This window comes from Pelodiscus sinensis, chromosome 1 (genome assembly GCF_052426305.1).
Source record: "Pelodiscus sinensis isolate ZL-2025 chromosome 1, ASM5242630v1, whole genome shotgun sequence".
Taxonomy (NCBI): Eukaryota; Metazoa; Chordata; order Testudines; family Trionychidae; genus Pelodiscus; species Pelodiscus sinensis.
This window is the reverse complement of record NC_143052.1, coordinates 160,278,324-160,299,708: the sequence shown is the minus strand read 5'-3', so window position 1 is coordinate 160,299,708 and position 21,385 is coordinate 160,278,324. Positions and strand designations below refer to the sequence as shown.

Here is a 21,385-nt window from a genome sequence, read left to right as displayed (position 1 = left end):
TTTATTACACATCTGTATGAATTGTTGGCTCAGACTGTATTGGGTTGGACCACTTGAGGGTGTGATCAAAGTGGATTAGTTTACAACAATTTTAAATAAGCTGCCAATCCTAAAATTCCTGAGGGGGGAAAAATGAAAAGCAGATGAGTGGAAGAATTCTGTATTTGCTCCACTAGAGCAAAACTTCAATTTATGTTATACACAGGCTCCGGAAATCCACAGATATCCACTTTATATCTGTGAACATTGCTGTAGACATCCGCGACCCATTTTTGTGGATAAGGATATAAATTTTTTACCTGTGTAGGGCACTATAGTTACATGTATGAAATAGACAGGTTACAATTTTTAAAAACACAACTATGTTAAAACAGATTTCATTTAATTCGTGTTAAGGCATTGGTACAACAGAAAAATAAGGGATTTTCTGCACTTGGGTAGGTGTGGGAATTCCTATATTAGGCTCATTTTTGCTTTGACTTTCAGCTTCTGTTCTGTACTTTTGGAGTTTCAACTAGCACGGATGGTTTTTAACTTTATGATCTAAAATTCTTTTCCAGGGTATCCAGAAAACTCAGTTACAATGACGGGAGAGAGAGAAGCTCAGGTATTCTTTTGGAAGACTTCATTGCCAAAGATACACAAGGAGCATTGGTGGAAGGCTACAGAGAAAATATTATTTTATAAATTTGCAAAGGCACCAAAGACATTTTAATTAATCTTTGCAATCTAAAATTGCATTTCTTGGTGGGAAGGCTGCTGAAGAATAGTGCTCTAATACATAACTAATCCTGGCATGTACCATGTTTCTCATCCAAAATAAGTCCTTGGAGATCACCATCAGCCATGGCAAGTAGGGCACTTTCCTTGATGAGGAGCCAAACATTTGGGTCCAGAAGCCCACTGGAGGGAATCAAGGTTCTTTCTTCAGGCTATTTGCTTAACTTGTACATTTAATAGTGTTTGTCATAATCTATTCTTGTGATTTTCAATTTTTCTGTTTGTGTATACACACGGATTTTAATATGCTAATATTAATGTACATAGGCTTTGTATTCCATCAGTATTTCTAGCTCTCCCTGCTTTATATATTCACATTATTGGGCTCCTGAATACACTGTTTTGTAAGGTCCAAATGTAGTGCAATGTGACCGTACTATCATATTTGAAATTTACTTCAGCATAATTCTTAATTGCTCAATAAATTTTTATATTTAGTAAAGCAAATATTAACTTGGTATTGCAATGTCATTGTTCCCAGTTTTACAAATGACAGTTTCATCATAGTGGAATGTAGTACATACCGTAAAGCACAGGAAAAAATGACATGTCAATGAAGCCATTAAATATGTGATCAGAGGCACCAGAAGACATTCAGGCTCTTATTCTTGGGGAAAGTAGAATATATTTTCCAGCTGTTCAATCTTGATACTGGTGTGTGTTCTGAAAAATTTGCTTGCCTGCCCCATGTTTAGTACTTCAAAGACAAATGCTTTCTGAGATTGACAGAGCACATCACTTCAGTTGGTGTACGTCTGGCCTAGCTCCCATTCCAGCTCAATCTTTTTAGCTGTTCAGACACACCTCAGGTAATCATTACATTGGGGGGTCTGTCTGGTTTTTATGACTGCACTTTCCCTTCCTTTCTTTGCAGTAAGACTGTTCTAATGTAATTGCTACAGGTTATACCTCCCTGATCTGGCACCCTCGGGACCTGACTGGTCCCAAATGAGGGAGTTTGCTGGACCAGGGATGGTCAATTCTGGCGCCTCTGGGCCTCCAGCCTCCCAATCAGGCTTCCCTCGAGCCCAAGATCCCACTGCCGACCTGGCCACTGGCCTCCACTGCAGGCCCTGGCCTGACTCCCTGCCCCTGGCTGTGGGACAAGCTCTGCTGCCAGCTCTCCAGCTGGACCACTGGCTCCATTTCCGACTCCTAGCTGGACTACAGCACTGCTCCTGGCTGCTGGCCAGGCTCTGGGCCTCTGCCACTCCCAACTGACCCTCGTGGCTCTCTGATCCATGGGCTAGATCAGTGTTTCTCAACCAGTGGTACGACTACCTTAGGGGTACTCGACAGAAGTTTGGGGGGGGGGGGGTACGTCAAAACAACTGAAATTTGGAGAAAACTGAATTTTTGTTTTAAGTCTTACAATGCTTTATTATTTTTCATTTTTTACACATACAAATTTCATTGCCTGCCCAGTTACAATTAAGTTGTTTAAACAAATGTGTTGCAATGGGAGAAAAAAATTTTGTCTGAAAACTGTAAATACTGGGGGTACTTATAATTTTTTTTTTAAAGGAGTACTTGATAAAAAGGTTGAGAAATACTCATGGATGTTGCCGGATCAGAGAGGTTCAACCTTTAGTATAACTGTTACGAGTATGAAGCCACTTTTATAGCTCTCTCAGTCCACTGGAACATTCTTCCTTTTCCCAACTGGTCCTGAGAGGTTTGCTGTTTCCTAAAAGTTAGAAGAATTGTTTTACGATGTCTGGTGCCCATTAGGTCACGTGCACATACCCTGTGTGTCCACAATAACTCTAACTGGCCATTATTGCATCCCTCGGGAAGTACAATCAAGTGTTGCCTATGCATGTGACTTAGTACCTGGAAACAGTGCTCCCTCTAAGCTGCGCAGCAGCACAGCTTTCCAGGTGATTAATCAGCTCTGCTCAGTCAGTCAGCTCCCTGCACAGAGCCCTGAGCTGTGTTGCTGTGCAGGTCCTTGCTAAACACACTAAATTGAACCTCAGAAGAGCAATCTCCGAAGTGTGTCTCTCTGGGTAAGTATAGACAAGGCTTAAGATGAGACTTCTCATCTGTTCTTTGAGAAACCAGACAACTAAGATAATTTTATTGGGAAAATTAATAAAGCTATAGCCAGGAAAAATACCTGAATATATTTTTTTTAAAAGTGTTGCTAGGTTGTTGCTAAACCTAGTAGTAGTAAAGGCTTTTGTGTATATAATCAGAAGTACTTCATCACAATCTTGGACATTCTCTTTTGTTTGCTTATCCTGGAGGATGTAGCAAAAGAGTATAAATCAGTTAGTTATAAGATTCCTTTCACTGGGTTGGTTTTGTGGGGGGGGGGATTGTTTATCTTTATGAACAATAAACAATTATTTTTTGTATATAGTTTTGTTGGCTTGTCTTCTTTCCTGTATCAAACACACATGACTAGTAGGTGATGTGTTCTTTCCAATGACTCATCTGAATTAAAATTCTTCCCTACTCACTATATAATTCTTCCCTGCTGCACCACTTCACTTGAAGTGGATGCCATTACATACAGTTTGGTTCTATGGCTCTCCTAACACCCCTGACTGATCTCCCAAATACTCTCCGTTCTCAAAATAGTTGCGTGCATAATCTACTCTTGTTTTCACTGTCCCAGAACATCTTTAAAGTATATTTGAATGTTAATTAGCAGGTCCTGGCTCTTCTAGGGTAATATTCGCAATATTAGCGACAAAAGATGAGGTCCATTCCTGCCTAGGAGTATTGTGGAATTCTTACTTGGTTAAGATACAGCAAAAATTATTCAGTGAAAAGCGATCAGATTGAGTTTTAAGTAGTCAGATTCCAAACCATTTCCCCAACTGATTGGAAAATTCTAGAGAAGTAGTCCAGGAAAAACCTCAAGAGGAATTTGTTTGATCCTGTATCTGATAATTTCTGTAAGTGAATGATGTTTCTCTATTAAGAAATGCTGAGAGTAGTGCACGTGCACACACAAATTCCTCCAATTTTGTTGTCCTTTGTTTTTCACTATCTAGGAAATGGTGATGTAGTCAAGAAGCCCTACTGAAGTGCTAAGTGAGACTGTTGAAAAACTGATGTGATAACATAACATTTTCTTGTCTACGCAGTACCTTTTCTGTCTGGTCTGCCATCTGTCATTGGAGTTAACTTTCCCCATTCACTTTGGCTTTGTTCTTTTTTCCTCTTGTTGGTTTCTATTTTGACTTTTTTTTCTAATGTAAAATAGTGAATAAATATAAAAAAAACTACTTCTGATACGATGAAGGTGGCTTTAGATTATACTCTTGTATCATTACTTTTTTTGTTATTAATATAGTAAGAAAATATTTAAATAGTGTTCAGAATAAACATCTGCATTATCCTAAGAAATGTACATGTATATTTCACAGTAATTGTTTTTTTACAATAAAAGTTTAATCAATAGCACCAAACGTTACATCATGTCCACTAGGTGATATGTTGCCTGAAGAGCATGGAAGAATGTTCAAGGTTGTTTTCAGGAGGCATTCAGCAATCCTCTAAAACCAACTATTCCCTTCCCCCAAAAAAGGCTATTGCTGAACCAGGTTATAGTTTTCAAAAAATGTAATGCCTAAACACAACAGGTTTACTCCAGATTAAAAGTGAACATGAGGGCAAAGAGCAAGAGCAATATGCTTCATCTTTGCAGCTGGACTAGAAAAAAAAATCTCTCACACAGCAATAGTAGAAATGTCTCAGGAAATAATTGACAAGGTGATTGTTTGTTTATCCTAAAATAGAGGCTGGGATGAAAACTAGATAAATTAACCTTTGTAGTGATCAGCTAGAGAAGGCAAGCCAAATGCAGGAGTGGATCTCTTGATAAATTCCATTTGTTTCTCCCACCAGTAATAAATAAATAAATAAATTAGAAGCCCTATGTTTGTGTAAACTGTTCATGGTCTACTGAACTCAGTGAAGGCTGACAATTCCACAGAATTTAAGGATGTATTCAAAGTGAAGCAAGTACTTAAATCCCATTGACTTGAATGGGCATGAAGTGCTTGTGGAATTGTGCCTTTGTAATCTTCTCTGAACCTTTATAATCAGAGATGGGATTTTTCAGTATGAGAGAGGGAAGCCAAAGATCCAGTCCATGCCAATTCACTTTCAGAATATGATCTGAAGAAGTGGGTCTGCCCCACGAAAGCTAACTGACCATCTTGTTAGTCTTTAAAGTGCAACATGACTGCTTTTTTGGTTATAGCACAAGAAGTGTGTCACAATGTAACTGACACCTTTGAAAGGGATTAGGGATTACCTGCTGCCCAATTGTGCTTAAGGAAAGGCACCAGAGCTAGACAGCTGCAGATTGTTAGTAGTTAATCACAAACACTGCCTTGCTGGGAGCTGAAGAGCACTGGATCTCTAGGGGAAACACATGCATAGAAGAGGAACTGGTCACAGCTGAAAGTGGTGTGAAGAGATTGTAAGTCTGAGTTTTCTTTAGAAGACTTTCTGCAGATCTTAATAAACTGGACCCCATGAGGGCAAATGTTCTTGATATTTGGCTTCTGTGGGCTTATAAGAGACTAAATTAAAAGGAAACTCAGGTGGGCCTCTGCAGAGCTAGCAAGGAGTACTGTGGAGTAAGTGTGTCTTTTGAGAAAAACAGGAAGTAACAGACCTTGACCAATCTTTATTTAGACAAATGTTGAAGCCACCTGTATTAACTGATAACATATTCCTTGGCTTTTTCCCTATTAATACTTGTCCAATGGGCTGTTTGGTTGCTTAATTAGTTTGATAAGCCTTGCTTTTATCACTTTGAAAGTTGTGATACTAGCTCTGTTCACTGTCAGTTTATTTAGATTACTTATATCTTACATTTCACCAGAGATGCTGTTGAAAACATTTTTGGCTTGTGGGGCCAAGAGCTTGCTAATATACAGCTCAGTCTTAACTTTGATTTCAATCTCCCTCTACAATGGTAACTAGACCGTAACACTTTCAAACATGACCAGATTAAGACAGCATTTCTGATGTCCCTGTGTTTAGGTTCAAGTTTACCTCTTTTGGGAGGGAGGGGAGGAGTGCTAGCTTGGATAAGTGTTTTCATATGTTTTGTGTAATTTCTATTGATTCCTTACTAACATCTTATTTCTGCCTCTAACATTAGTTGCCTACATCTCATTTAGAATGAAATAGTTTCCAGGAGAGCAAGCCATTTGGGTGTTGCTTTTACATGGGTCTGTGGGCAATCAAGTTCTCAGTTCTCCTTGGACCCTAGAGCCCATAATGCTTTTCATATGGGGAAAAGCTATTCCTTTTCCTGGCACTCATAGGCGACATCAGTATTATAGCAGTGGTGTATCATTGTTTGCTGCTATTACTATTTAGCACCCACAATATGCCATACATAAAACGAGACCAATCTTTGCCACCCAAGAGCTTTCAAGCTAAAATGGTGCTGCAAGTTCTAAGCAAGACACATGCATATAGTTACTGAATTGTTTAGGGACAGGAAAAGCCTTTTCAGTCCCCAATCTTCCTAAAACAGTTATTGAAATGACAATGTAAAACCCACTAAAAATCATTCTGCCCTCCTCGAGAGGCTTATTTTCCACAGGTCATTTGCCACTTTCTTTACAGACTGAATACAGACAGAGAAAATGTTATTGGTTGAGATAGAATCTAGTACTGTTCACCATAGGAAGCTAAAAGTATATAATGATATCATTAAATTTGCTGGGTATTCAAAGCACTCATTACATGAATGGAAGCAGTTACATTATTCTCTAATTAACCTTAAATAGTACTGCAGGTCACAGTAGGAAAGTACTAAATATTGAACAGCAGAACAAGTTTTAACTATAAAATCAAGCAAACTTTTCAATATGCCAGTCTTAAAGTGCCTGTGATGGTTTCCCAAACTACTCGTGAAACAACGAAGAATGGGTAAAATATGCTAGCTTTCTACAGGTGACAGAGTGGCCCATTTCAAATCCCTTAAAGTGGGATCCATGGACAAGTGAAGGAGTAAGTCAGCCAGTACAGAATGACTGTTAATTTGAGGTCAGATTCTAGGAGGTACGCTGCTCCTGTAACTCCTTTGCAAAGTAGAAGACTATGAAGGTGGTAAACTCTTCTTTGAGCTGCTTTAAAATTAGCCATCTGTGTCTAACGTCCTGCTGTCTACTGACCTAAACTGTCTGCAGTTACATTCAGCAGACAATTTGAATGCATCACTTACCTGTTTGTCATCGATCAGCGTTTCATTTACCAAGCATTTATCTCAAATTAAGGATACTATTTATTCAGTCTTTCCCCTCAACATAAACAGATGAAAGATCTACTTGATCTTGTGCAAACAGTCAGTTGAGGCAGGGGTCCTCTTTAGATGTTGTATGAATCAAGCCAAATAGTCTGATGGGGTCATCATGAATGGCTTCCTCTGTTGGTTGATTTTCAGCAGCCAGCTGGTCACTGTTGAGATAAATGCTGGTTTGGGAAGCCAGGGTGTTGGTTTTAGATGGCATCTCTTCTTCATTCACTTCTAAAGGAGCTTTCTTTTTCCTAGGCTTTCTGTGTTTTTCCTTGATGCTGTGATCAAGGGAGGCATAACACATCTGAGTTTCAGTCTCCACCTAAGAGGAAAATCACGTGTATTCAGTTCAATACTTTTGTTAATTACTACACCTTTAAGACTTTCACTTCCTTAAGGCAACCCACCAGACTCTTCAGCACAGCATTTTTGTGAGAAGTTGCACTGATGTATTGTGTAAGTTGGTGGATCTCAAACTATTTTCTGCCAAAGCCCCCGTCACCATATGACTAAATGTCCTGTACCCCACCCTTCATTTCTGGTGCTACTGGAACACATTTGACAATGTGACCTTTCACTTTGTGTGTGAGATCATGCTATGTGGAGGATGACCTGTAGAGAACAAAATGGCATCTTCCACGCTGCAAAAATTCCTGAATGCTTTTCTGTTCCAGCCTGGCTTAAGGACAGCCCCCTGCATAGCTCATGTTTCACACCCAGGGGTGTGGGAACCCAACCCCACTTTGGTAACCACTACAATAAGGTAGCCCCAAACTTTTTTAATTCAGTGATATCACTGGATGGCTTTCCATCCCTATTCCCCATCCCCCTGTTCATGGTATTTAATGAACAGATAACTCATTAAATGTTTTTTTCAAGGTTTGCATAATCCTGCATAATGCCCAGCTGTGTGTATGGGAGGTAAGGGAGACGTGCAGGGGAGATGTATGGTGTGGCCACGGGATGTGGTATTGACTCTGGGTCTTATGTTTTGATCGTATTTCTCTTGTACTGTGCATGTTAGAGAATCAAATAGATCTATATCCCTAATGCATTCATGATTACCATGTTTTTCACTTGCAACTTGTTAGTAACTTATTTTTAACTTATCTGGCCATTGCTTAATTTACCATAATAACCAAAAATCCTGCTATTTCAGTTTTTAATACAGTATCTCAATGCTGCAAGGCTGAGCACATTACAAAACATTGGTGGTAGTAATAATACTAAAATGCCTTCAACATGTAATCATTGATCTGAGGAATGAGTGAATTGACAGATTTGATGCAACTGACACACTTGGCTGGTACTTATCTGCTTCCAAACCTCAATTAAGGCCCTAGAGCAAAAGATCTGTGTACACACTTAAGAGCTCTTCTGAACTGGTATGCCCATTTGTGTGAGGAGGAAACAGAAGTCTTGGGCTGTATTCTGCTATTGGATACATGTGAGGAGCTCTGTGGCAAAGTGCCTTCCTTAATGCAGAAGTCTGAGAGCAAGAATATAAATAAGAGTACCTTTACTTCATTAGCGAACCTCCGAGGACGGGCCTTCATTTGTTCATAGCAACACTCATCTAGAGCTTATTAGAAATGAAAAAGATTTCATAGTGGTTAGAAGATGCTGTCTGTGATTAGACACTGTATTATAGATTAGACACTCCACGCCTATATTAATGGAAGTTCAGGTTCTACGTTATAGTCCCTCCCTGACTCCTTCCAAGCTTCCAGGAAATAAAAAAGCTAGGAAATGCATGGTAGCATTTGTATTTCTAGCACCAGATTATGGGACAGTGGATTAGTTGATCAGCAAAAGCCTTACAATTTGGTAAACACTGACAGATTTGATGGTGCTTGATGTGATTTGTCAGGTGTCTCATGCTAAATATAGCTGAGCAGAGACAGTATTTGAGTAAGAGAAATATCCTGAGTCTAGGTTATCATTACTGGGGAGCAGAATGACTAGATCCTAGTCTTTGCTGTGCCACTAACTTTCTATGAACATGAGACAAGTTGCTGTTTTTTTTCTTCGTGCCTCATTTTATGCCCTCCTAAATAGATGTTTCTTTTCCTCATAGAGTTTTGAGGCAGAGGGCATGATCACAAATTTGCACGGATTCAAGTTAGATTTTTGCAAACAAAATAAGCCTACTTGGACCTTCAGTAAGGGTGTGTCTAGACTACAGGGTTTTGTCGACAAAAGTGGACTTTTGTCGACAAAGCTATACCTGCGTCCACACTGCCTTTGAGTTATGTCGACATAACGTCGACAAAACTCAGCAGTTTTGTCGACGTATGTAAACCTCATTTTATGAGGAATAACGCCTTTTGTTGACAGAGTTCTGTCGATGGAAGGCTTTATTGCATCTACACTGTCCTTTGCGTCCACACTGTTATGTCGACAAAGCGGCTTGCTTTGTCGACAGAACTGGATGTAGTCTAGACGCTCTTTGTCGAGAGAAGCTTTGTCAACAGTATCTGTCGACAAAACTTCTGTCGACAAAACCCTATAGTCTAGACGTACCCTAAGTGTCCACGCAGCTTGCTGTACCGGTTTAACATTGTACCTTCAGTTAAACTGGTGCAACTCAGCATTTAGACTAGCCCTTGTACGCTTCTGAGAGATTTTAAATAGCTCTCTTCATGCCAATATCTTAATGGCTGGGGAGTAAAATATATTCAGTGTGCTAGTCAATCTGTTGTCACAGCAGTCCCAAGATCTAGGTTAATGTTGTAGGAATTAACACATTTGGGTTTTAAAATGAGCAACTGAAGTTTCACTGCTTCTCTCCTCTGTAACTGGAACAAGCACATATCCGATTTATCAACAAACAGTTCTGTGGAAATTCATTAGGAGACATTCATAATAGGGACGCAAGCGACTAATCAACTATCCGATAAGCAAAAGCTAGTCGACTAATTGCTTCTCCCTTCCCTCCTTCCCCCTGTTGCCTCCATCACAAAGAGACTGGGGGGAGGGGGGCGGGGGGAAGAGGTAAGGATACTGGGGGGCAAGAGCCGGCTTAAAAGCCAGATCCCCCTCCACCTCCAGCTCCATGGGTGGCAGTGTTCCAACTTGGAAATGCTAGGGCTCTTGTACATTTCAAAAAGGAAGCGCCCTCATGAAGCCTGGGGTCATCCGGGAACTTCCCGCTGGCATTGGGCTCCACGCAGCGTTTCAACTTTGAAATATCCCCACTAGAGCTCTTGTATATTTCAAAGGTGAAACGCACTAGTCTTTATCGACTAATCAAATAGTCAATGGAAAGCCCATCAACTATTTGATTAGTTAATTGAAATTTAACATTCCTAATTCATAAAGCATGTTAATCATTCTGGCTCTTTATTATATGTCTATTTTAAGTCATTCTTAAGAGATCTTACCTAAAATCTCCTGATTGAGGTTGCCATAAACTGGACATTCTTCAGTATAATCATCATCATAGCTGTAAGGGGAATGAGAATTAACTTAAATTCTCTCTGTAGTGTGCATTGAAATATCTTAGGCTGTGCACATTGAATCTGACCCTTTTTGTTTTAAATTTAAATGGCAGTGGTGTCTGGAGGCCCTAATCAAGATTAGAAGCCCATTGCGCTGAGCACTTTCACATATAGACCTACATAGGTAAATATTAAGAAAAAACAGTAGGTGCCATAGGAGACATTGTAAGACAGGTGAACAGTGGAAGACCCATATTGTATTTAGTTGGGGAACTGGGCACTGCAGAGACTTGTCCAGAGTGGTGCAAGGAGTCTGAGGTGCCAGGACAGAAATGATCCCAGATTTCCTGAGTCCTTTTCCAGGACTTTAATTATAAGAACATACTTGTGGTTAACCTGAACTTAATATGTTTGATATATTTTGTCATTGACGGTGACTGATGGTAAGGCTGGGGGAGGCAAGTCCCTAGCCCAGCCCACCAGTACCACAAAGAAGTGGGGTGGCACACAGCTCCAACCTCCCTGGCCCTGGAACCATGGGAAGGGCAGGTGCTGGAGGCAGTAACACTCCTCCCCCAGTAGACCTATAGTAGGAGTTCTGGGAGCAGAGTGTGGGCGGGACCATGCCTGGCGATAAAAATATTTTCTGACCTTCAAAGCTCTACAATCTGAAGGTGATGAAAGCGTAGAGGAAAAAAGCAGATCTGAAGAAGGGGAAAATATATCAGTGGTACTCGCAGTCCCCAGTTGACATTGGGAAATATCGGAATCCTCCAAGTCCTGGTGCATAATAACATACTGTAGTCAAATGAGCGTGTAATTTAAAGTCTAGAAGTGTTAAAATTGTGTGTGCCCCCCAAAATATGGGAATTGTGCTTGCAGGCTATTGTGTGCTGAAAGATGTTTTGTATGATTCATGCTTAGCTGTGCATCTTCTTCTGGATCTGCTCAGAGTGAATAAAGTTGTGGTGTATAGTATTCGGGCAGATATGGCTGTCTACATACTAACATCAGATACGTAAACAGGAAAGTATTGTTGGGGGTTTAGCTTTTTTGTATTAACGAACGAGGGTTTTGTTTTGAGGTGAAGGGCTTTGAAGTATCTGTTTTCTGAAAAACATGAGGTTGGATCATCCAGAGCTTGTCTGACTGCCGTTTGTTCGTTCTTTCTTTCGTTCTTAATATTGAGATATTATAATGTGGTAATTAATCAGAGCGGTTAGCCATGAATTTGGAGGGCTCATCTCTCACTGAGGCCATGTAAAAATAAATACCCTGCTTAGCTCTATTATTCTTCTCATACTACTAAATGAATTCCCTAAAATGATTTAAAAAAGTCAGTGTGGTATGCTTTCCTTATGGACACCTTTAGCTATAAAAACATTTCTGTGTAGATCAAACAAGACCCTTCATATTTCCTTTGGTCCATTCCTTCAAATTCAGCCATAATTAATGTAACTCTATTTTAACCCTTTTTAAAAAACTAGACATACTTTATCTTCAACATACCTTGGACTATATTCTGGATAATCTCTGTATGTGTAACCTGGAAAATATTTTAAAACAAGTAGCTTAAGCAAAAAGAAAATATGGAATTGTTCAACGGTCACACAATTCATTTGCTGTCGTTACAGGTTTAACAAAATTGTATCATGTGACTTGTGGAGAGCAACATTATGTAAGTCTAAGAAAGGCTCCGTAGCACTGTTCGTGCTGTTAGTGTGAGATGCAGATTATTTGAGGATATTTTAAAAAAAAAATTCGTCATGAGAATCTAGACTTAAATTGTGACTAACATGGTTCATTAATATTCTGCAATCTCTGTACTGCACTAATTCTTACAAACCCCTCTCTAAGTCCCCGTTTTGCTAAGTACTATAAATACCCACCATAGAAAGACAGTCACTACTCCCCAATAATTTACAGCATAAACGTATGATGTACCAGTACAAGTAGAAATAAACAGGCTGTGGTAGAATAAAGAAACAAGGAAAGAATCCTGTGTGAGTGAGCAGTACTCTTGGCGGCCTACTGCCTTTTCCTCTTCATTAGGTTTTACAAAAATTATTACTGCTGTTCTAGTTAGGGGGCTATCTAATGTTACACAGTTAAAGTGAAGCAGAGTGTCCCAGGCCACAAAGGATGTGTCTACGCAGCAAAGTTATTATTCGGAATAACAGCTGTCATTCCAAAATAACTAAGCGAGTGTCTACACAACAATAGCATCATTTTGAAATAATTTCAAAATAATGGGAGGCTTATTCCAACTTTTGTAAACCTCATTCTGTGAAGAATAACTATTTCAGAATAGAGGCTGTGTAGACACTCCACTTCTACTATTTCGAAATAGCACCTCACCAGGGCCATTCTAAGTTATTCCTCTCTAGTGCCTCCTGGGGCTCTAAAACAAAATAGCACATCTATGTTAGGGAAGCCTGCCTCAGATTAATTTTGAGACTTCCCTGTAGAGTAGACATGCTATTTTGAAATAAGCAATTTCAGAATAACTATTCTGGAATAACTTACTGCAAAATCAATGTGCAGTGTAGATGTAGCCTCAAGGTTAATTGTTGGAGCTGGGTTTAGAATTCAGGCGTTTCTGGCTCTCTTTTCTGGCCTACAAATCTTGCCTCTCTCAGAATCTGGTGGATGATGTGATGCGCACAGAATCCATCTCCTTGCTTCCCTGCTTAGTTCTGTAAATTTCATTTTCATCATAAAAATATTTGTGGCTCAGTTGGTGTCTCCTTAGCTTCTCTCAGCTGAACAGTTATCATTGTGCATTGCAAGTAACAGTTGTATATGCAGGCCTTCTCTATGCACAATTTGTATACCTGTGCACAGGTATAGTAACAGTGAAATAACTCCCTCTTAGGCAGAGACACAGTTTTATCACTATAGAGGTGATTATATCAATATGGCTTAATCTCACATAGGATGGGGAATAAGCTATAACAGTATGAGATGTCTTTATGCTGTTGTGACTGCATCCATGCTAATAGTTGTACTGATACAATTGTTTCCATGTTAAAAAACTTGCCCCCAATAAAAAATAATTATACCCATGTAAAGGCTGTGTATAGACCAGACCAATAATCATGAACAAACACTCATGAAGCAAAATAAGCCGTCACTTTGTGAGTAATAGAAGGGCTTGATAGATACCTTGGTGCATGTGCTCCCTCACGCACTTGTGAGCAGAGCTGAATTCCTAATGTAGGGAAGGAGAGGAAGAATTTGGATGAAATCTGAAATTTAAATATGCATTCCTGAATTCAGGGGGAAGAAAATATTGCCACTTCAATTCATAGCTTATATTAATGTGTATTTAAAGAGCTGTCATATCTAAAGTTCATGCAATGAAAAATTGCAGATGGGGGTGGGGAGGGAATTGTCTACATGAAAAATGTTGAGAAAATTATCTGAATTAAATTCTGTCCCTTGCTCACGTCTGGCTGGCTCATTTGGGAAGAACGGGTAGGAGGATTGCTTCTAGGGAGTTTTTAATCATTGAGTCATACTGATGTTTTGAAAGCTTTTGTTTTTAATTGCTGTACCATGTGACATCAGGCATCAGTGCCTTGCAAGTTAAAAATGCATTAGTACTAAAATAAATGCTTAGAAAAAGATTCATTTTAAACGATTCATCCTGCTTGCTGGAAAATTCCCAGTGGTGTTGAATTTGTTTGTCGTCTCTCAAATGCTCTCACGATCTCTTGCACACACGTCATTTCTTACCTTTTTGCTTGTTTGCTATGCAGTATGAAATATTTATGATTAGTGAAACAACCAGAGCCATAATCACAAAGGCTAGAAGTCCCCAGATTGAGAAGTGGCAAAAAACTGTCTCCATTTCTGTAAGAGAAAACAAATCCTGCATATTATGTGTTATCTAATGGTTGTACTCCCTTCTCCCCCCCCCCCCCGTCCCCCCCGTCCCATACACTTCAGTTGATTTCATTTTTTATTGTAGGCACTGCCACTGACATGTAACCCAACTAAACAGTAGTGGGACTGTTTGGATGCCAGAAAGTAGGAAACTAGTGTTGATAAACTACTCATAGGGTACGTCTACACTTGCACCCTAGTTCAAACTAGAGATACAAATGTAGGTGACCAAAATTGCTAATGATGCGGGGATTTAAATATCCCGCGCTTCATTAGCATGATCTTGCCGGCACGTTACTCCGATCAACAGCAGTTCCGAAAATGAAAGTGCACGCTGGGATGCAATAGTTAGAAATGAGGAGTAATGTTAGTTCGAACCGAGGGGTTTGGTTCGAACTAATGCATCCCGGTGCACACTTTCATTTTCGGAACAGCTGTTGATTGGAGTAACGCGCCGGCAAGATCATGCTAATGAAGCGTGGGATATTTAAATCCCCGCTTCATTAGCAATTTCGGTCGCCTACATTTGCATCCCTAGTTTGAACTAGGGTGCAAGTGTAGATGTACCCATAGTGATGAAACTTAAGCCCATTCTTGGTCAAACCAAAATGTGGCTATCAATATGATAGCCAAGGTACTAGGAACATAGACAAGCTCTTCTACCACATAAATGCAAAAGATTTTTTTTTTGCTTTTAGAAACTGCTAGCTTTTCTGTGACATGGATTGGTGAGCCAAATACTGATTAAAAGCTTGTCCAGACATGAAAATGAAACTGGAAAAAAAGTACAGAGTGAATTGAAAGCCAATTAAGCATTCTTAATTAACTCCATGTGTGGGCACTCTTATTCCAGAATGAGTGCCTTATTCCAAATTAGTTTAAACTAACTCTGGAATATGAGCATTCACACACAGAGGCTACGTCTACACTGGCCCCTCTTCCGGAAGGGGCATGTAAATTTCAGCAGTCGTCGTAGGGAAATCCGCGGGGGATTTAAATATCCCCCGCGGCATTTAAATAAAAATGTCCGCCGCTTTTTTCCGGCTTTTAAAAAAGCCGGAAAAGAGCGTCTAGACTGGCCCCGATCCTCCGGAAAAAGTGCCCTTTTCCGGAGGCTCTTATTCTTACTTCAAAGTAAGAATAAGAGCCTCCGGAAAAGGGCACTTTTTCCGGAGGATCGGGGCCAGTCTAGACGCTCTTTTCCGGCTTTTTTAAAAGCCGGAAAAAAGCGGCGGACATTTTTATTTAAATGCCGCGGGGGATATTTAAATCCCCCGCGGATTTCCCTACGACGACTGCTGAAATTTACATGCCCCTTCCGGAAGAGGGGCCAGTGTAGACGTAGCCAGAGCTAATAGGGAATAGGTATTCTGGAATAACTCCCTGGGTAGTCAAGCCTTTATTCTCTATACAGGCAGTCCCCGGTTTACGTACAAGATAGGGACTATAGGTTTGTTCTTAAGTTGAATTTGTATGTAAGTCGGAACTGGCTCCAGATTCAGCTGCTGCCACTGAAACTGACCAGGGGCTGACTACAGGAAGCTGGAGGCAGAGTTGCTGTTGGCTTCACTGGGAGTTGTCCTTAAAGAGGCATAATGATTTCGTGATTTTTTGGGGGTCTATTTTGGGACCTTTTTTTCCCCCAAAGGAGCCACTAGGATTTATTGGCCAGTCTTGCATCTTCATATTTTCTGCACCCTCTCCACATCTCCTTTCCTGTGGAAAAATATATAGATCCTGTTGTTCCCTCTTCCCCTAGCAAAAACTGTCATCTTCTCCTGACTAGCGTTCTAACCTGGCAGTAGGAATGGGCAGAGAAGCTAAAGACTCAGAACTATAAAAAAATGAGCACCTTGGGGTCTACAGACATCCAAAGGGTTTCTGGGGCAGATCTTAACAGCACTAGCTTCAAAGGAAGCCTAAGTAAGAGCCAACCAGTGCTAATTGTGCATATAATGGGATAAGGAAGCATTGAGGCAGCTTGGTGCCCTTCTATCCCATGCCCTCTTCTCCTTTGGAAACGTTTTCCATTTCAATTCAATCGATCCAAATTCCATTTCTCTCTCTCTCTCTCTCTCTCTCTATTTATTTTTTAAATCCTTTGAAGCTTCCCCTTGGATATCTGGGTATCCAGGGTGCTAAGTTCTCAAACTGCATAGCAACATAAGCCTCATCTCACAACAAAAGTTACTACATGACCCCAGGAAAACCTGAGCCTTGCTGTCCCATGTGGGTGAGCCAAAGCATTTTAGCCTTAGATAAGGGGCGTGTAACCTGCTGCCCAGGGCTGAAGTCCTCTGGTTTCAGTCCCAGGCAATGTGGCTTGGGCTTTGACCATGGGCCCAGCAAGTCTAAATCAGTCCTGGTGACCTCCTTAAAACAGTATGGCATAGCCACTTTTAGAATGCTCTGCTTCCCAGCCCTTTGCTGAAACCACTAGCTGACATGACTTCTTCATTGACAGCCACGGGTCCTTCTAATTAGCTTGATACCTAGACTTCAGGTAACTCTCTCGATTAAGGTCCTGATAGTACAAGGAAACAGGCATAGGGGAAACCTGTGATTTTTTTTTTCCCTGGGACTCAGGGAAATCAATGGGTCTTCACACGGGCACAGAGCTTTGCCAGCACATGGGGCTAAGTTGTTACTTAGTCAACACTGTGTGGAATATTTTGAGCACAATGACCACATTGTTCCCTCTGATTCCATCTCTCTCTCTCGCTCTCTCATTCTAGCATTCCTTCACATGGGTTGTGGAACCTCCCTGCATTTAAATCAAGAAAATGCACTTCCTTCAAAAGTACAGCGCTGATTTCAAGTGGCCCTATTCTATTTCCTTCTCCCATCAGACACACTGATGCAGTCAGATCACAGTTGTCACGTGTGAGAGTTCTCCTGTTACTCTGCAGTGTGTCTGACACATGCTTTGGGCCTCAATTTCCTGGGATGACAGTTTTGCCTGCCTAAGATATTTCTAGGCCTTCCTTTGCTATGCTTTCTGAACGCCGATGACCTTAAAGCCAGTAATAGGTATAAATGAACTTGGACTTCAGACCTCCCTTCCTTCCATAGGAAGAAATGAGGACAAGGGAATTAAGGCTTCCAAGGAACACAATGGGCGTTGGGTCTCCTGAAAATCTCCCCTGAACTTGCGTAGGGTCACATAAGATGACTTGTGGCAGAGCTAGGAAATGAATGCTGAATATCTGGGTTGCAGTCCAGTATCTTAATCCCCAAGCCATCATTATTCCTGTTGTCATCTCGCTTTTTCTGAAGATACTTATTGCCCTTCTTCCCCTCCCAACATTTCATTATGCTTTTTTTTTTTTTTTTCATTTTCTCCACTTCCATTTGATTGCCAGGAAGTGGGGAGAAAGGAAATGGTGGAGCCTGAGAGGGAGGAAAATATAAGGAGCTCTAATAGAAACTGATAGCTTAAAAATGTCACTTTGCCCTTCACTGGAAAGATTTGGAGTGAGTTTAAGATGGCTTCCCCCCCAATAAAAAGGCTGAGATGGTGCCCCTTTCTAAAGAAAAGGCCTGAAATTAAAAACTAACAAAAAATCCAGCTTGCTCTTTCATTTCAGAATGTTGGGGATTTTTAATTCTCGCTGGCTTTGCTGGAGCAGAAAGAAAAATCTGAGGTGGGGACTAAGTGTTCTCAGCCCCTCGCTGAGGAGACAGAGGTTATCAAACCCTGAAAACGAGCTGTTCTCCCAGCAGGGTTGTTTTTGGGGGAGGGGCATTTGATTTAATGTGGCATTAATAATAAACCAATATTTAACACTAAGTAAAACTCATTTCTCCCAGTTCATGAGGTTTGACTTCCTTGGCATTTCAAGCTGTTGCAAGCCTCCTACGTCTTTAGAATCCCCTAGCAAAAACAGGAGATCAGAACTGCTTATGTAAAAAGATAACCAGACAATAAATAACCCCAAATCCCACAATTTGCAAGTCCTTTTTTAACTGCATAAAAAATACTTAAGGGTGGGGGGAACACACCCAATTGTACTTTTTCCTCAGGAGATGACTTTTTAAAATTTAGACTTTTAAAATTATTCTCTATAGTCCTCAATCAAACATTCTTTGGTTGGCTTTTTATTTAAGCTGGAAATATAAATACACATACATGACATTTCTGTTCTGAATCTTTAATCTCTTACATAAGTGAACATATATTTGATCTCTTGTCAGCCAATTTTCTTTTTATATTTTGTGAACAATGAGCCTTAAGGTATCCATAAAGTCCTAGGAGTGCCTCTCAGTGTCTTGTATCCTTTTTAAATGTACATTTCCAGCCAGTCTCACTGTCTAAACAGAAAATGGTCAAAATCTTGCATTTTCACATCCCTAATTTTATAGATACATTCCCCTTCTCTTGCTTATCTGTTCCTTCATTGCCCACATGCTTGCAATAGACTCTTGCAGATATTTACCATTCAAAGTGAATTATTTCAATATATACAAATTTGGTGACAGTGGTAGGGAAACACAAATATCTCTGTTAACAAAAGAATTACAATAATTGAAATTCTCTCTGTGTGCTAGCAAGTGTAGTCTGCAAAATTGACTTGCTGTGCAAAACATGTCCAAACCCCCCCCCCCCCAAATACTGAGGTCAAAAAGTGAAAGAAATGGAAAGAAATGTCATAATATTTGTGATTTCATCATCATTTGAATTGGACTGTAGACTGATGTGGATGAAAATTAAAATTAGAGACATCCTCTACTGTTATATATCGCAAAAAAAGTACATTTTGGGTAGGTGAGAGATTGTTTTTTAAAGATTTTTATCACCACATTTGCTGGCATTCTCTCCATCTATATGTAAATAAGTGTAATCAAGCTGAACCCCCTTTAAAAACAAGACAAAAGATGGAAACGATGGAGGTTTTTGTTTTGTTTTCTAAAAAATGCCTCAGGTCAAAGAAGGCCTGTAGGAATAATAACCATGGTTTGACTGTAATAAATCTGCAATTTCATCAAGGGCTTCTAGGATCATTTTCAGACTCTGACAAACATATTAGAATCTAGCCCTTAATGTGTGTTTGCTCTCAGAAGTAGCTTGCTTGAGGTACAAATCTTATCAAATTCAATTGGGCTGTTTTTGGAACAACATGCTCCTCTGTATGTGTGGAAGAGAATCACAAAGTGACCCAAAGAGCTTCATAAAACAAATAAGAACCAGGAATTCTGGTTTCAATATTTACACCTTATATTTATACATTACATGGTTGTATATGAAACATTTTGCATTTGGATCGCTCCTTAATTTATGCCGTCACTTGTGCTACTCTACTGTTTCCCTCAGCCAAGGGGTCACTGGTTTGCAAACAAAGGGTCAAATTGAGAGGTAAGATTAAATGTAACATACACTTCCTTCTGGTCCATTTAGCATATGAATTTCAACAATTCAGATAATGCCTGTATGGAGTTTTTTGGGGGGGTTGTTTTTACCGAAAGGGCTATTGATCTTCAGGGCAGAGTCTGTCCTTGGTTTTAGTGTGTTGTGCATCAATGGTACTATCATAGTACTAACAACATGTTTACAATTATTTTAAAATATTTTTCTGGCAATGCAATTGCTTTTTTCCCTTTTCAGATTCCACTTGTTGGGCACCTTCTGCATATCTTGTCCTGTTTGCAGAGTCCACTTCACTAGAATTACAATTTTTTAAAAAATCTACTGTCTGAACTCCTGCTCATCAGCTCTGATATAATCTGAAAAAGGAGAAACACAACAAAGCTTTTACAGAATGTATTGGGTATTGGTCAGTTCTCCACCTTTCACAGGAAATCATTTATTTAGTCTCTGGATAGCTATAACTTGGGCTGCTGCAGAAACATGCTCTGCCGCATTGCTTGTATGTACCTGACAAGATGATATCTCTAAACAGGATCAGACAGTTCATTCTTCCTTCATAGCAGTCCCAGTTACAAGAACTGAACAGACTAACTAATATCCCTTCTAATGAAGGATTCCCCATGGAGACCTCTGTCCACTTGGAACTAGATTCGCAACATGCACAAACACCTGGTATCATAGGGAAATGTATAGAATCACTTTTTTGGTCGCTAATAATATGATCCAGATTTTAAGGGGTGATTTGAAGGGTAAAAAGCTCTGGATTTTGTTGCTTCCATTGGCCCTTCTGCTTCTCTGTGCAAAGTAAATTTTGGCTTTGTCTGTGAAAAGAAAATATTCTTTCCAATTAAACAGTGAGGTGATGTTCTGTAGTAATGACCCTTACCCAAAAAATCCATTAAGTGACTGATGAATGTTAAATTAACACTAATAAAGCTTCCATGGCCATGAACTTTAAAGACAGGATAGATTCCCTGGAAAGGAGTCCTTAAACTGTAGTTAATTAGAGCATGGCTAATTGCTTTTTAAGATATAAACCTCATACTTCAGAAGGGGCAAAAAGCACACAGCAAAATTAGATCCCTCTGTGAAGGCAAATATTTTAAGCCTAAAAATGATACCAATGTTTCTTCAACAAATCTTCATGCACTTTGGCCCACTTAGCTGGAGATTAACAAAGGTTTATGACGATGACTCATTAGTATTAATATTCAACCTTTGAGTCTCTAAGCAACACACTCAGGGGGTTTGTAAGCTATTGAAACACACTTTTTTTTTTTGTACATTACAACCAGAAATGAGAGATAAGAAAGAAGAAACATACCTGTTTTTGTAGCAAGACCGCTCCCTTATCTCAAACAAAATTTGGTTTAAAATGTTGGCAGATGCTGATGTGCTGTTTTGCTTTGGCCTGGCTATTTGAGTAAGTACCTAAAGACTTCTGTTCGATCTGAAGTCTTGACATCTGTTCCTTGCACACTCACGAACAGGAAATGTGGTGGAGGCGGCTCTTATAACCTCGATATCAAATTGCCTATTTCCTGTATTGTTTTCCTCAAAGAAGTGAAAACATACATGTGTGAGCATTTGAATTTGTGTTCTGGTATTATCCACCTGTCCTGCCACAAAAAAAGC

At 39.9% G+C, this 21,385-nt stretch overlaps 2 protein-coding genes across 3 annotated transcripts in view; one reads left to right on the top strand and one right to left on the bottom strand.

Annotated features, from left to right (window-relative positions):
- Positions 1-1,204, top strand: part of HJURP (Holliday junction recognition protein) — a 42,202-nt gene extending 40,998 nt beyond the window's left edge. The window contains exon 13 of one of the 2 annotated variants that reach the window (XM_075908304.2): positions 561-1,204. In XM_075908304.2, coding sequence (XP_075764419.1) covers positions 561-687 — 127 coding nt within the window. In that variant the 3' untranslated portion in view covers positions 688-1,204. The remainder of the gene's footprint in view (positions 1-560) is intronic. The other variant, XM_075908300.2, reaches the window with a different exon arrangement.
- Positions 1,005-21,312, bottom strand: TRAT1 (T cell receptor associated transmembrane adaptor 1). Its single transcript, XM_006116847.5, has 6 exons — positions 21,075-21,312; positions 14,236-14,352; positions 12,007-12,043; positions 10,441-10,502; positions 8,575-8,639; positions 1,005-7,379 (listed from the first exon to the last, which is right to left on the bottom strand). The coding sequence occupies exons 2-6, from the start codon at positions 14,348-14,350 to the stop codon at positions 7,107-7,109; spliced, it is 552 nt and encodes a 183-aa protein (XP_006116909.1). The 5' UTR covers positions 14,351-14,352; positions 21,075-21,312; the 3' UTR covers positions 1,005-7,106.
- Between the last annotated feature and the right edge of the window lie 73 nt (positions 21,313-21,385).

Excerpts from the sequence above, each read along its gene's own strand:
- TRAT1 (XM_006116847.5), bottom strand. The coding sequence starts at position 14,350 with ATGGAGACAGTTTTTTGCCACTTCTCAATCTGGGGACTTCTAGCCTTT. Across the intron at positions 10,503-12,006 it reads TATCCAGAATATAGTCCAAG|CTATGATGATGATTATACTG; the intron begins GTATGTTGAAGA and ends TTCCCCTTACAG. Across the intron at positions 7,380-8,574 it reads GGTTCGCTAATGAAGTAAAG|GTGGAGACTGAAACTCAGAT; the intron begins GTACTCTTATTT and ends TTTTCCTCTTAG.